This window comes from Urocampus carinirostris, chromosome 14 (genome assembly GCF_059441175.1).
Source record: "Urocampus carinirostris isolate Australia breed hairy pipefish chromosome 14, RoL_Ucar_1.0, whole genome shotgun sequence".
Classification (NCBI taxonomy): domain Eukaryota; kingdom Metazoa; phylum Chordata; class Actinopteri; order Syngnathiformes; family Syngnathidae; genus Urocampus; species Urocampus carinirostris.
This window is the reverse complement of record NC_142362.1, coordinates 3,769,408-3,783,809: the sequence shown is the minus strand read 5'-3', so window position 1 is coordinate 3,783,809 and position 14,402 is coordinate 3,769,408. Positions and strand designations below refer to the sequence as shown.

The 14,402-nt window shown below is 43.2% G+C and overlaps 2 protein-coding genes across 16 annotated transcripts in view; one reads left to right on the top strand and one right to left on the bottom strand.

The window, feature by feature from the left end:
• Positions 1-14,402, bottom strand: part of caska (calcium/calmodulin-dependent serine protein kinase a) — a 194,921-nt gene that overhangs the window by 69,950 nt on the left and 110,569 nt on the right. For all 15 annotated transcript variants that reach the window (XM_088352218.1, XM_088352216.1, XM_088352222.1 and 12 more), the window contains exons 6-7: positions 2,585-2,687; positions 947-1,122 (exon numbers count right to left, since the gene is read on the bottom strand). In XM_088352218.1, the coding sequence (XP_088208344.1) occupies positions 947-1,122; positions 2,585-2,687 (279 nt within the window). The remainder of the gene's footprint in view (positions 1-946; positions 1,123-2,584; positions 2,688-14,402) is intronic.
• gpr34b (G protein-coupled receptor 34b) lies at positions 6,691-13,829 on the top strand. Its single transcript, XM_088352823.1, has 3 exons — positions 6,691-6,961; positions 10,172-10,735; positions 12,323-13,829. The coding sequence occupies exons 1-3, from the start codon at positions 6,954-6,956 to the stop codon at positions 12,855-12,857; spliced, it is 1,107 nt and encodes a 368-aa protein (XP_088208949.1). The 5' UTR covers positions 6,691-6,953; the 3' UTR covers positions 12,858-13,829.

Below are 14,402 nucleotides of genomic sequence, written 5' to 3'. Positions count from 1 at the left end.
ATGAATAATAATACATGTGTAAATATTTTGGGACAAATCCCTACCCAAATAGTTGTTGGGTAAAAAGACACTAATATGTAACTTACATTTTCAGTTACAGGAAGTTCTTTTCCATTACAATTTACCACTGGGAAACGCAATTTTTTTTGCATGGCTCACAATAAATGTGAATAATTGATATGTAATCCTTGCACTGATACACATTTCATAGTGCTCTGTTTAGTAACATGCACCTGTCCTCTTGGGCGCAACCTGTAGGGGGCAATGAACACTTTTCAAAACCCAACATTAAAATTCAAGCGATCTTAAGGATTTCAAGCACCTGTACAATCTCTGTATGTGATATTTTGCTGTTTTTAATTTTTGTATCTAGGGTCCCAGGGGATGGCAACACATAAGCTAATTATGATAGGTTTCTATCCCCCGCTATACGGCAATTTCACTTTGCGATCCTGTGGGGTCTAAGAAGCAGACCACTGACGTGTGGGAGAGCTATTGGCTAACGGTAGAAAAAACATCGGGCAAAGACTTGTTAAGTTTTTAACCAGCTGCAGGGGGGAAATTGCTCGCTCTCGGCTCACCAGTCACACTCACACTCCGGTCAGCCCCGTCTGCCTCTGTGTTTTATTGAAACCACAAGACAGGATGAGTACTGGTTTGTTTAAACAAAGACAAAAGACCACCCCCATGGAAAAGTACAGACACCTTTAAACAAAGACATTAAGATTAAGAAACGGTCAAAAGGATCATCACCTGATTAGAAATACACACCTTGAGCAAATACGTTTAAGCCTACTTTACAGATCCTCACTTCAGAGCGAATGTAGTATCCTGAGGGTCGAGTATAACTGATGTAATTTAGAAGGAGAGTAAACTGCAAACTGTGACAAGTATGGTACATGAAAAGCGCCCAACGATCTCCATGATTCCCTCGTACTGGCCTTACCTTGTATTTTCCCTTGCAGATGGCCTCAAAGAGACGTTCTTTGGTACCATAGAAGGGGAGACACCCCGATAAGAGGATGAAGAGGATGACGCCGCAGCCCCACACATCGACGGGTTTTCCATAAGGCTCCCTCTTCACCACCTCTGGCGCCATAAAGTGGGGTGTCCCTACACGACCTGGACATACAATCAAATACAGTGGAACCTCGGTTTTCGAACAACTCACAGTTCGAACGAATCGGAGTACGAACAAAAATTTCGAGAAATTCTTGCTTCGTTGTTCGAACAAAAATCGGAGTTCGAACGCCGGTACGGCGCGTGAGTGCGTACGTGAGGGTGGGATGCTGAGCGGCGTACGGGTGATAAAAATACGTGAAGTCGCAAAAACACGTTAAGTATTCCGCGATATAGCTATGGCTAACTGTAGTGCAGTGGTTTCCCATCACATTTTTTTTTTACTCCTTTTAATTTTCTCAGATGCAATTGCACCTCCACTACACTAGGGGGCGTCCGAGATGAGACAAATGTGTAGCAAATGGGTCGAGTTACAGAATTTCGTCGAACTCCGCCACCCCGATGAAGCTGCGGCCACCAGAGTCATCAATGACTTTAACGACACTGTCATGAACCACTTCCGAAAAGTGGTAAAAAGAAGGCAGAAGCAAGTGTCATTGGACAGATATTTTAAGAGAAAAGAACATCCTGTAAGAAGAGCTCTTAGGTATGACTTTGCCGAGGCTTGAACCACAACCTTCCAGTCTCGGGGCGGGCGCCATACCCCCAAGGCCACCGAGCTGGTTAGATGCTAGCTCAGATGTAAATAACATTAAATTTTCTTCCTTAGAGTTTACAATAAGAATAATGTATAGAAAAATGTCCATGGTAATTGAGAATTAATAGTGGAAAAGGTTTGAGGTCACCCATGAACCTGACTGTCAAAAATGGATGCTTAAATGAATTTTCATTGACCATGTGATCAATGACAATTGTGTATTGCTTTATTTCAGGTGCTTTTGACTAAAGCTCTGGCTTATAATAGGAAAAATATTAAACAAATGTTGGTGAAAATCAAATTAAACATTAATAATAATAATAATAATTTCCTTGTATTGTCATTCTGTGTAACAATGTACACAGAACGAAATGTCGATTGCACCTGACCCGTTGTAGCGAGCCGATGCAGCCGCAGCCAACAGAGGGCGCCGCCGACCACTTTTTAAGTCTTAGGAATGACTCGGATCATTTCTCGGTATTTTGCTGTTTTATTTCCCCTCTATTCCGGATCATCTTTTTTTTAAAACACGTTTATGTTAGCGTAATCTTTCGTACGGAAGATTACGATAACGCGAACGTACGATTAGCCCGGGTTACTTTATGTTTATGTTATTTGTGTCTTAAAGGTAAACATTCAGCGTGTTGGAACGGATTAAAACCATTTACATGATTTGTAATGGGAAAAATGATTTCGGTGTTCGAACAAATCGCTTTTCGAACAGGGTTCTGGAACGGATTTTGGTCGAGAACCGAGGTTTCACTGTACTGTAGAAGAGAGCTTACGTTTTGTTAACAGGAGTTACATTTGCGTATCAAAATACTTTATACGGGCAATTTTCCAAACTGAGTTGCGACTCAAGCGTACCTCCGGCCACCAGGCCCGATTCTCCCAGCTGGATCGCCACTCCGAATCCTCCTAACTTGACGGGAGCAGAATTCTCCTTGGAAGCGAGCAGCACGCAGTGAGGCTGAGTGGGAAGAGAGACATAAAACGTTTTGTGGCTGCGTCTGGCAAACTCAAACTGTGACACCCTCTTATAAATAACGTTAATCACACGCCGGAATATCAAAAGTTCGTGCACGCACAAGGTCAACAGGGAGGGAAGCGTTGACTGCAAGGAGGGAACTACATTGTTTGTATTTTTAGATTGTGAAATGAAATGAAACGATCTGCATTTCTATAGCGCTTTTCAAGTCAAGACTTCCCAAAACGCTTTACAGTGTGCTTCACATTTCCCAATAGCGGCCGTGCAGCCATATAAGGCGCTAACCTGCTTAATGGGGGCATTAGGGGTTCAGTGTCTTACCCAAGGACACTTCAACACGTAACACAGAGGAGCCGGGATTCGAACTGCGATCTCTTGATCCTAAGACGAGCGCTCTACCTCCTGAGCTAAGGCCGCTAATGTTTGTATTATGGGCAGCACGGCGGCGCAGTGGTTAGCGCGTGTGCGGCACATTTCTGAGGTCGTGAGATCTGAACCTCCTATGTGGAGTTTGCATGTTCTCCCCGTGCTTGCGTGGGTTTCCTCCAGGCACTCCGGTTTCCTCCCACATCCCAAAAACATGCATGCCAGGTAAATTGGCCGGTCCTAATTGTCCCTAGGTGTGAATGAGTGAGCGAATTGTCTGTCCCTGTGTGCCCTGCGACTGGCTGGCAACCAGTTCAGGGTATCCCCTGCTCACTGCCCGATAATTGCTGGGACGGGCTCCAGCACCCCCGCGACCCTACTGAGGATAAGCGGTGCAGCTAATGAGATGAGGAGACATTAGGTTTGCACTGAAAATGCTCTAGACGGCACGGCGGATGAGTGTTTAGCGCATAAGCCCCATGGTGCAGAGGTCCAGAGTTCAATTCCAGCTACTGGCACCCCCGTGTGGAGTTTGCAGGTTCTCCCTGTGCCTGCGTAGGTTCCCTAAGGTTTCCTCCCACATTCCAAAAACATGCATGATTAATTCATTGGCAGATCCAAATTGTCCCTAGATATGAATGAGCATGTGAATGGTTTTATGTTTTCTGTGTGCCGTACAATTGGCTGGCAATCAGTTCAGGGTGTCCCCTGCCCAGTTTCCTATGAAATCTGGGATGGGCTCCAGCATCCCCACGGCCCTAGTGATGATAAGCGGTGCAGAAAATGGACGTACGGATGGAAACGTTCCAACAGTGCATTTTCGGTTTCGTCTAAAAGAAAGGAAAAAAAAATTTTGCCGAAAAACTGAGGGTGTGATGACATCACGTCAAAGTGAAGCAAGCCATCATGGGAGCCCTGACAAACGTATACCAACAAGACATTTTTCGTGCGTCCCAGTTCTCCCACGTTTTTGTTTGCCGCTAGCTGACATGCTAACATGACAGCTCATGTCAAGTCAAGTCAAGTCATTTTTATTTGTGACGCCCTTAATCACAAAGAGTCTCAAAGGGCTTCACAGGTTATTACACAGACTATTTTTTCAGACTATTATTACATCATCCCCTGATCTGGAACCAACATGAGGGCAAGGAAAAACTCAAATTGTCCACAAAAGGTATAGGTTATTCATATGCTATTGAGTAGAAGTGTGTTTTAAGCTTAGATTTAAAAATTTCCACTGAGGTTGCAGAACAGATCTCAGGGGGAAGAGCATTCCACAGCACCGGTGCCCGGATGGAGAACGCTCTCGAACCAGCGGAACACTTCTGGGCTCTTGGGATCACCAGAAGACCGGCGCTCTCAGAACGAAGGCTTCGGACCGGAACATACGGGGAAATCATCAGTTATAATTCGTAGACACATACTTTGTGAAAGCTCCATGTCTCTTCCACCCTGACACTGGGTACCGAACCCCTCCAGGCATGTATGCTGAGCCCTCTACTGTTCAAACTGAATACCACGGACAATTCAACAACGCACCCAACAAACACAATTGTGAAGTTCACCGACGAAACCACGTTGGTGGGACTCATCTTTGATGGGGATGAGAAAGCATCTATCTATCTATCTATCTATCTATCTATCTACCTACCTACCTACCTACCTACCCTGGTCATATCCCTTGAGAAGGGTGACCGACAGCAAGACAAACAAATACACAAAAACAAAGAAGATAAAAAAGGGAAAAACAGCAAAAAACACACACCCAATTTTTTTGGACCATGGCCAACCCAAATGCCCAAACACCCAAACAAGTTAGGCACCTCAGCACCTAAGTCGGTCATGCTTTCGTCCCTTCAGATGAAACGGGACACCAGAAAGAGGCCATGTCACAACACACTCTTCTGTTCAACAGCAGGGCCTGACAGCTTTCACTGGTTTACCCCTGCCGTATCATAGAACCTGTCCAAACATCCCACTATCCTTTCACAACACCTCTCCACTCATTCCTATCGCCAACAAGCGCTCTAGCTTCCACTATATTTAGAACTCTTTCCTGCAGTGCACTCATAAACCTCCACGTCAATTGCGGCCCTTCCTCTTGGTCTCCTTCCATTGACTTCTGCTCTGTAGCTCCTCTTCAACATTCGCCCCTCATCCATCCTCTCCATGTGTCTAAACCAACCGAATACTCTCTTAGGATGCGAAAGCATACAGGTAGGACATGGAGATGCTGACGACGTGGTGTTCCAGAGATAAACTCATACTCAACACCACAAAGTCTGAGGAAGTCATACTTGACTTCAGGAGGGCCAGCAAGCCCAGTCAGCAACCCTTACCGGATGGGGGCGCTGTTTTCTTAAAGCTATCATGTCTCTATGATTACTCACAAAAACAAAACTAGCACAGAACATGTACTTTTCTTTTAAAATTGAAAATCGCATTGAAATCACAATACTGGTAACACTGGTTTTTGTTTTCCAAAATCGTGCCACCCTATGTGGAATTATTTTAGGAATCTTATCATATTTGACACCGATCTGTCCTTTCAAACACATGTGAAGAAAATTACTAAAACCGCTTTCTTCCATCTTCTTAACATTGCTAAAATTCTATACTGTCTCAGTCGGATGCGGAGATTATGATTCACGCGTTTGTTACCTCCCGTCTCGATGACTGTAATGCACTACTCTCCGGTCTCCCGAAGTCCAGAATCAAGAGCCTTCAGCTGGTACAAAATGCCGCAGCGAGGCTTTTAACTAGGGCAAAAAAGTCAGATCACATCACGCCGATTTTGGCTAACCTGCATTGGCTCCCTGTTAGCCTAAGATGTGATTTCAAGGTTCTCTTATTATTATACAAAATCATACATGGACTTGCTCCCTTATATCTTTCAGATCTGATTTCCCCCTATGTTCCGGTCCGAAGCCTTCGTTCTGAGAGTCTTTTGGTGATCCCAAGAGCCAAGAAGTGTTCCGCTGGTTCGAGAGCGTTCTCCATCCGGTGCTGTGGAATGCTCTTCCCCCTGAGATCCGATCTGCAACCTAAGTGGAAATGTTTAAATCTAAGCTCAAAACTCACTTCTACTCTATAGCATATGAATAACCTATACTTTTCGTGGACAATATCTCTGTATTATTTGTGATTGCAACATCCTTTGCTGTCTGTTATCCTGGAAGGGGGATACCACATGTGCGGTCCCTTCTCAAGGTTTCTTCATTTTCCTCATGTTGGGGTTTTTTGAGTTTTTCCTTGCCCTCATGTTGGTTCCAGATCAGGGGATGGAGTAATAATAGTCTTAAAAATAGTCTGTGTAATAACCTGTGCAGCCCTTTGAGACTCTTTGTAATTCAGGGCTATACAAATAAAAATGACTTGACTTAGCTCTCTTCTCCGAAAGAGAAGACTCACCGCATACTGGAGCTGTGTTATATAAAAAGAGTCAGATGTGGAAAGTGTATTGTACTGTACAAGTTGTGCATGATACACGCCACACGCAATGGTGTGTAACCAAAAATTGTGGATAGAGTCCAGCCCCTTCTCCTCCCCACACTCTCTCCCCTCGCTGCGTATTGAGACTACAACTGGAAAAAGGCAAAAAAAAAACAAAAACCGTAGCCCAACATTTTCTCTGCGCATCGTGCATGTCAGCAGTTCTCTGTTGACTTTCCAGGGTGCACACAGGATGAGCGGCAGCCTTGGGAACGGACGGGGAAGGAACAAAAGCCTTTGTGGCTCCTCGTTTTAGCCACTTGATAGAATGCAGATGAGTATAGATAAGAAGCTAAGAAACTGAAGTAGGAGTACTCAAAGTATTTCTGACGAGGAGGAAGTGTAATGAGCGCCAATAAGCGGCTGACTGACCCTTCTTGGTGGGCTTAAATGACCGGGTAAGTACAGTTTCTTCTTCTTTGTTTGTTTTATTGTTTTATATCAAGCTAAATACTTGATAAATACTTTTATTGTGTGGCAACTACTCCGGACTGTACCCCAATTCAGAGTCAGCTTGTATTGGCTTTAGCTCACTATGCAGGGTTGGGTAGGGTTACTTTAACTGGATTACTTTCAATTACTTTTGGATGACTCCAATACTAAATCTGCTAATAAAAAACTAAATATGAATAAAATGATGACTCACAACACATGGTAAGCTTTCTCTCCTGGCTTTGATCTCCGGCAAAACGAACATCAAATGCGACAGAAACAAAATGAAAAGAAATCCAAACAGCTTGCCAACATCATTTTTGCCGTTCCATGTATTCCGTTACTCCCCAAGCCTGCACAAAATGGAGTCATTTTATTCATATTTAGTTTCTTTTGTCTTTTATTAGCACATTTGGTGTTTGAGTAATCCAAAAGTCATTGAAAGTAATCCAGTTAAAGTAACTCTACCCAACTATACATTTGATGATAAAATAGAAATGTTACCATGATGTTGAGGAGTATTAAAAATTAATTCATGACAGAAAACAGAAAATCTCATGACCCTACTGAGGACAAGCGGTGCAGATAATTGATGGAAAACAGAAAACATTTCTTCAAACTCAACTAAAAACCTTTGTGTGAAAACCCTCTCAAACACATTGGAGGAAAAGAAAACCTTCTAGCAACTCCTACATTGGTATTTTATCACTTCCTGTGGGTGTTATGCTCCAAAAAGTATCATGGAATTTTTCCAAATAATGTTGTTTGTTTAGTAGTTTCAAAGTAGTTGCTTCGTTTCCTTTATATAAAGGCTCTATTGACTCACTCATGAATGAGTTTAATGCTACCCTGGCTAGTGTCCTGGATCCCGTAGTGCCCCTGCGCCTTAAAGCAGGACATAAAAGACGCACGCCTTGGTTTACTGATGAAACGAGATCGCTGCAGGAGATCTGACAGAAAATGGCGCGCTACCACGCTTGAGGTTTTCCGTCAAACCTGGTGTGACAGCTTGTTAAAGTATGAAGCAGCCCTTGCCTCTGCAAAATCTGCCTATTTTTCGAAGGTGATTGCGGCACAAAAGAATAACCCCAAAATCCTTTTTGACACTGTAGTATCTCTAACGAGGCAACAGATTATTCCAGATAGTTCTACCCATTCAGCCCATGACTTTGTGGTCTTCTTTAATAAGAAGATTCAACTGTGCAGCCCTTTGAGACTCTTTGTGATTCAGGGCTATACAAATAAACATGACTTGACTTGACTTGACTTAAGCGCAAGCGACGTCAACTTTCATAAACTGTACACTGTTTTAAAACACCAACTGTCAGAGCTATCTATTATATAAACTCTCTGTTGGCAGAATTACTCAGATGAAATCAGTCATTACGTTTTAAAATCTCCCTTGCGAAGGAGAGAGCACTGTCGGGAAGCCATCTCGCCAAAACCTCCTCGACAGAACTGCCTTACCTCCGGTCAGGGGTGTGGTTTATTTTGAGTTGACCCATAAACAGGAAAAGGAACACACATGAGCGCGACTTCACAATAAAAGGATATAAGATAGAGAAACGTATGAAAGATAAAATTAGACTGATGTTTGAAACGGGACTATATGTGTGTGTGAGAGAGATTGTTTTTATATTTAGGAATATAAAAACAGATTAATCTCATTGTATTGAACTCTGAGAAATGCACATATCTCAAAACAGCCCACTTTCCACCAACATGCTCAAATGAGCGTCCATGATTTATTTATTTATAGCAAATACCTGTATACTGTACAATGTACATACAATGTATTTGCCCCATCACTTACAAAGGTCTCAGATCATCAAACCAATTTTATTCTCACACAGAGACAACACAAGGATATACAAAATGCACTTTTGAAATTTTGATTCCATTTATCAAGACACAGAAAAACCAAAGCTTTCTGGCCCTATGTGAAAAGACATAGCCCCCTGAACCTAATAGTGAGTTTGGCCCCCTCTCACCCCCATCATGGACTGTTCTGCTAGCCTCTGGGAAGAGGTAGTGCAGTGTGCGGTGCAGGACCACCAGGTTCCACAATAGTCTTGTCCCCCTGGCCATTAGACTGTTAAATGGTCAATCAAACACATAGTAAGTCTAAACTGCTGCTAATCTGTACATCTGTTGGTTTTGTTTGACTTTTTTCCACTAGCTAGCCACTCCTTGCACATCTGTTCTCCTCTGCACTATCGTACTCCAGTGTTATTGTTACTGTTTACCTGACTTGTTTACCTGACTGCCCATTTTGCACATCTGGTGAGCTGCTCCTCTTGCACTCTTTGCACTACTGTAAAATACTATACATAGCCATAATTATCTAGTATAGTATTAGTACTTCAATACTCCAACTCAATACAACATTGTATTTATATCTGTACATTCAAGGAAAACTGTGCGAGTCAGATGTATCGACATTTCGTTCTGTATACACGTGTACTAGAATGACAATAAAGTAGATCTGAATCTGAATCGGAATCTATGGCAGCGATAACAGAAATCAAATACAGGGATCAGAATGGAGATTTTCATTTTCAGCTGAAATAGCCAGGGTCGAGGAATAAAGCAGGGCGGAGCCGCCCCCCCCCCATCCCCCCCCCCCCCCAAGCTCCTGGGTTTTAGGCAATTTACTTGTCCAAAACCATGCTTATATTTATCATTTAAGTAACATTTTTAGAAGATTAAAATAATTTGCCCACATAACTGATTTTTTTTGTAAATACTGCAAGATAAGTTCAAATGCAGTTCAGTCCCTGCAGCTTGAGCAACAATGCGGCCAATTTTTCTAACGGCCGCCAGGGTGCGCCAGAGCAATAAAGGAAAGAGTGAGACAGTCGGATTTTGAATTTGTTTGCTACGCAAGAGAAAAAGTGAAAAAGTCGGAATGCCTTTGGGGTTCAAAAACAGCGGAAATCCGCGGATCCGCGGAAAATTCTGATCCCTGCAAATAGTAGGTGATGAGTCTTTCACAACGCGACCCCCGCATTGAGTAATATAATTGAAACTGTAATTGTAATTATGATTTTAAGATTTAGTAAATCTTCGAATTTTGAAACTGACGAATCGAGCATATCCTATTTTGTGCCCAAGCCAAACTTATTGAGCACGACTTGATTAAAACATTAAAAAAATTGTTTCGCTTGCTTGACCAGGTTGGAAGACCGTCACATCATGTCAGATAGCCTTCAGTCATTGGACTTCCCTTCAGCTAACATGACCAACCTGACTACGACACCCGATTCACAGCCACCGTGCGTCGAGTACGATTCCCTGCAGTGGCTCCTGGCGTCGCTCTACTCCATCGTCTTTATCCTGGGTTTGTTTGGCAACGTTTTGGCTCTGTGGGCTTTGTTCCACGCCGCCTCCAAACAGAACTCTGTGCGAGTCTTCCTCATCAACGTGGCGTTTGCGGACCTTCTCCTGGTGGTCTGTTTGCCCTTCAGGATTCTCTACCACGTCCGGGGTAACGTTTGGACCTTGGGGCCCGTGCTGTGTAACGTGGTGGGCAACTTCTTCTACATGAACATGTACATCAGCATCACTTTGCTGGGGCTGATCAGCGTGGATCGCTACTTGAAAATCCATCGGGGGACTCGAACGCAGAGCAGGCTGCAGTCCATCCGATGGAGCTCCGCTATCTGTGCTGTTATTTGGATCACGGCGTTTAGCTTGGCTTCTGTCTTCTTCATACCAAAGTCGACATCGCACGTCAACAGGTTGGTGATCCTTTTATACGTTTTAGACCGGAAGTATCTAGGTGTTATGAGCAGGGTTGGGTAGGATTACTTTAACTGGATTACTTTCAATTACTTAAGTAAATGTGAATAAAATGACTCAACTGTGTGCAGGCTTGTGGAGTAACGGAATACATGGAAGGGCAAAAATGATGTCGGCAAGCTGTTTGGATTTATTTTCATTTTGTTTCTGTCGCATTTTATGTTAGTTTTGCCGGAGATCGAGGAGATCAAAGCCAGGAGAGAAAGCTTACCACGTGTTGTGAGTGCAGGAAAGAGGTCTAAATATAATGGAAGCTAGAGCTCTTGTTGGTGATAGAAAGGAGTGGAGAGGTGTTGTGAAAGGATAGTGGGATTGTAGACGCGTTCTTAAGGATGGGCTGGGCACCCGTATGATGCAGCAGGGGTAAACCAGTGAAAGCTGTCGGGCCCTGCTGTTGAACAGAAGAATGTGTTGTGTCACCCTGACACAAGTGACATGGCCGCTTTCTGGTGTCCCATTTCTTGTGGAGGGACGAAAGCATGACCAACCTAGGTGTCGAGGTGCCTAACTTGTTTGGGCAATCGGGTTGGCCATGGTCCAAAAATTCTTGTGTGTTTTTTTTTTTTTTGCTATTTATTTCCCTTTTATTTTCTTTGTTATTGTATGTGTGTGTCTTGCTGTCGGTCACCCCTCTGGAGGGATATGACCAAGGTAGATAGATAGACCAGAATTGTCGGATAAGAATCGACCGATATGGGTTTCCAGGGCCAATACAGACTATAACTACTGTGAAGAGGCTGATATTTGGAGCCAATATTAATTTGCTGTAAAAGCTTAAGTTAAAAGTTTTTAATAATAATTTTTTTATCGCATGCTCAAAAATCTATGGGTCCCCAAAATTTTGTGTTATCGAGGTTGAGATTGTAAATCGGTGAAAAATATATAATAAAAATCTACATATTCATTCAGTTTTAATCATCAAATTATGAATTCGTTTTCTGCATCAAATTATTGTTGGTAATATACCGATTAAAGGGATAACCACAAACCTATCTTTTTTTCATTTTCTCCTTTTATACTTCCTTTTTTTCTTAATTTATTTATACAACATGATCATTCGTAATATAATGCATCAAAGCAAGTGAGCCGTTTGAGAGCCGGCTCTCTTGAACGAGTTGAGCCGAAAAAGCCGGTTCTCTCAAAAGTTACGGACTTTTCACCACACAACTCGAGATCGGCGTGCGGACGAAATCTCGAACCGCGAGACCGAAACAACAAAGGCGGATCTGCCTGACGAAAAGTTTGGAGTGCGGTAAATCTTTGTTTAAAAAAAATGGAATCGGGTAATAATGACAATTTGGTGTCAAAAAAGTTGCGTCCCGGGGACGCACGTTGATTTGAGACGATGCGTCCCCAGCAAAAATGATGCGTCTAGGACGCAGGGACGCGGGCAAACCAGAACACTGATCATGTGACCCACGAGCTAAAATTAATTTGACAACCCTGTTTGGACTCAAATAATCCAGGTTTCCCTTTAGTATTCTTTTACGAATTGTCTTCTTTACCGAAATGTCTTCTATGCCTAGGTGTTTCCACTATAAACAGCTCCTCCATGCCAAGTGGAAAGCGTACATCAACATTTGCATGTTAGTGGTTTTCTGGCTGGTGTTCACCTCGCTGGTCGTGTCCTACGTGAAGATCGCCCTCAAGCTTCTGCGGACATCGCAGAAGAAACCCAACCTACCCAACGCGCAACGGTACTCCAGAACCGCGTGGAAATCCTTCTTCATCCTGCTCCTCTTCACCGTCTGCTTCGTCCCCTACCACATCATTAGGATCTTCTACATCAAGACCCAGATCACAGAAACTTCCTGTTTCTGGAGGGACGTGGCCGACAAAGCCAACGAATTGGCGTTGCTCTTTTCCGCCCTTAATACCTGCCTGGATCCCTTCCTTTTACTCCTGCTATTGTCCTCTGTAAGGAAGGAAGTCCGGCGCTTGATGGGTCACGTGTTTCGTGCACGAGAGCCGTCGGTGGGATTTAGCGTGAGCAGTTCCACGGTAGAAATGGATGGGAGAACTGGGAGGCCGGGGAGAGTGCGAGCTAATGTCCTACTATGAAATAAGTTTACCGTATTTTCACGACTATAAGGCGCACCTAAAAGCCTTTCATTTCTTTCAAAAGCTGACCATGCGCCTTATAATACAGTGCGCCTTATATATGGATCAATATTAAGTCGCAAAGTCTTGCAACTAAGGCAAGCAGTCGCCGACTAGATATTCCCCCGAAGGCAAAGTAGTCCGCGGTGTATGCTGGGATTTATATACTGGCGTTTCATTTCCTAACTAATGTGTCAATCATCATTGGGATTGGTCACTATTGGCTATTCAGAGCTAAAGGAGGCGGGTCTTTTTTAGCATTTACAGGTTCGTGTAGGCTAAAGCGGGGCAAAACAAAGCCTGCAATTGGCGGAAAAAGATGTGAATCACATGTTGGGTTGCTCTACGACCAGGAGAAAACAAATTCAAGCACTTTCTAGGACCCAATTTTTCCATTTCTCCAGTACAATTGAAATAAAAAATATAATGTGAAGCGTGTTTTTTTCAGAGCCACAAATATATCTAAGATTTCCATAAGCAATTTTGAATCTCGCGTGTGCAATAATTAAGTCATATATAACATACCGTAAATTCCGGACTATAAGCCGCTACTTTTTCCCCAAACTTTCAACCCTGCGGCTTATTCAGTGATGCGGCCAATTTATGTCATTTTTCTAACGGCCGCCGCTCAAGTACAAAAAGTAAGATTTAGACCGGTGGAATATATGCGCCGAGGAAGACTGCAACTTCTTGGCTTGCGCATAAATTAAATTAGCGTAAACATACCCTCATCATGCAAAATGCAAAAAGAAAGGCACATGAGGAAGATCAGGACGGTTTACCGTGATTTTTACAAGTACGGTATGTTTTTTTTACCAGACCCGTTTACTGTGTTGCGAGCGTGTTGCTAGCGTGTTGCTACCCTTAACTGCCCTGTCACAGGCACCGTTTGGGATGACAGTTATATTATTATTATTAAAGCTTTGAAAACTCTCGGTGTACCGTCTTTCTTTGTAAATATGTGTAACCATGTATAACATGTATTTGCAACTGAATATTTTTGTAATGTATTTATTTGTATTTATTTTAGACACTTATTCTGATATGTTTTGCACAGGCGAATGAAAAAGAGGGGGCGGAACAAATGCGGGGTGACGGGAAGTGGGGTAAAGGTGAGACCTGTTTGTGGATGCGGCGGACAATAGTGGATATATATTTTTCCCACCCTTGCCTTTGGAAATATACACTTTTTTCCTTGGATTACTTTCAACGGAACCCGGTCTCTGCAGGTCTGCATCGAACCTTAAGTACCGGTATCATTTTCCGTTCATGTTGCCGGCTGTGATTTTTGGACTGTGTACTTTAATGAAGGACATTAGGTTCAATCGCGGGACTTAAAGTAGGGTTTGGGTTAATTTTGTGTTATGGGCGCATGGGGCTTATAAACAGGTGCGGCTTGTGTAAGTACAAAATCGGTTTTCCTCTTAAAATGTGGTGGGTGCGGCTTATAATCAGGTGCGCTCTGGAATTTAAGGTAATTATTTCTGAGACAAATCTCTTCCGGTT

Excerpts from the sequence above, each read along its gene's own strand:
- gpr34b (XM_088352823.1), top strand. Across the intron at positions 10,736-12,322 it reads TCGACATCGCACGTCAACAG|GTGTTTCCACTATAAACAGC; the intron begins GTTGGTGATCCT and ends TTCTATGCCTAG.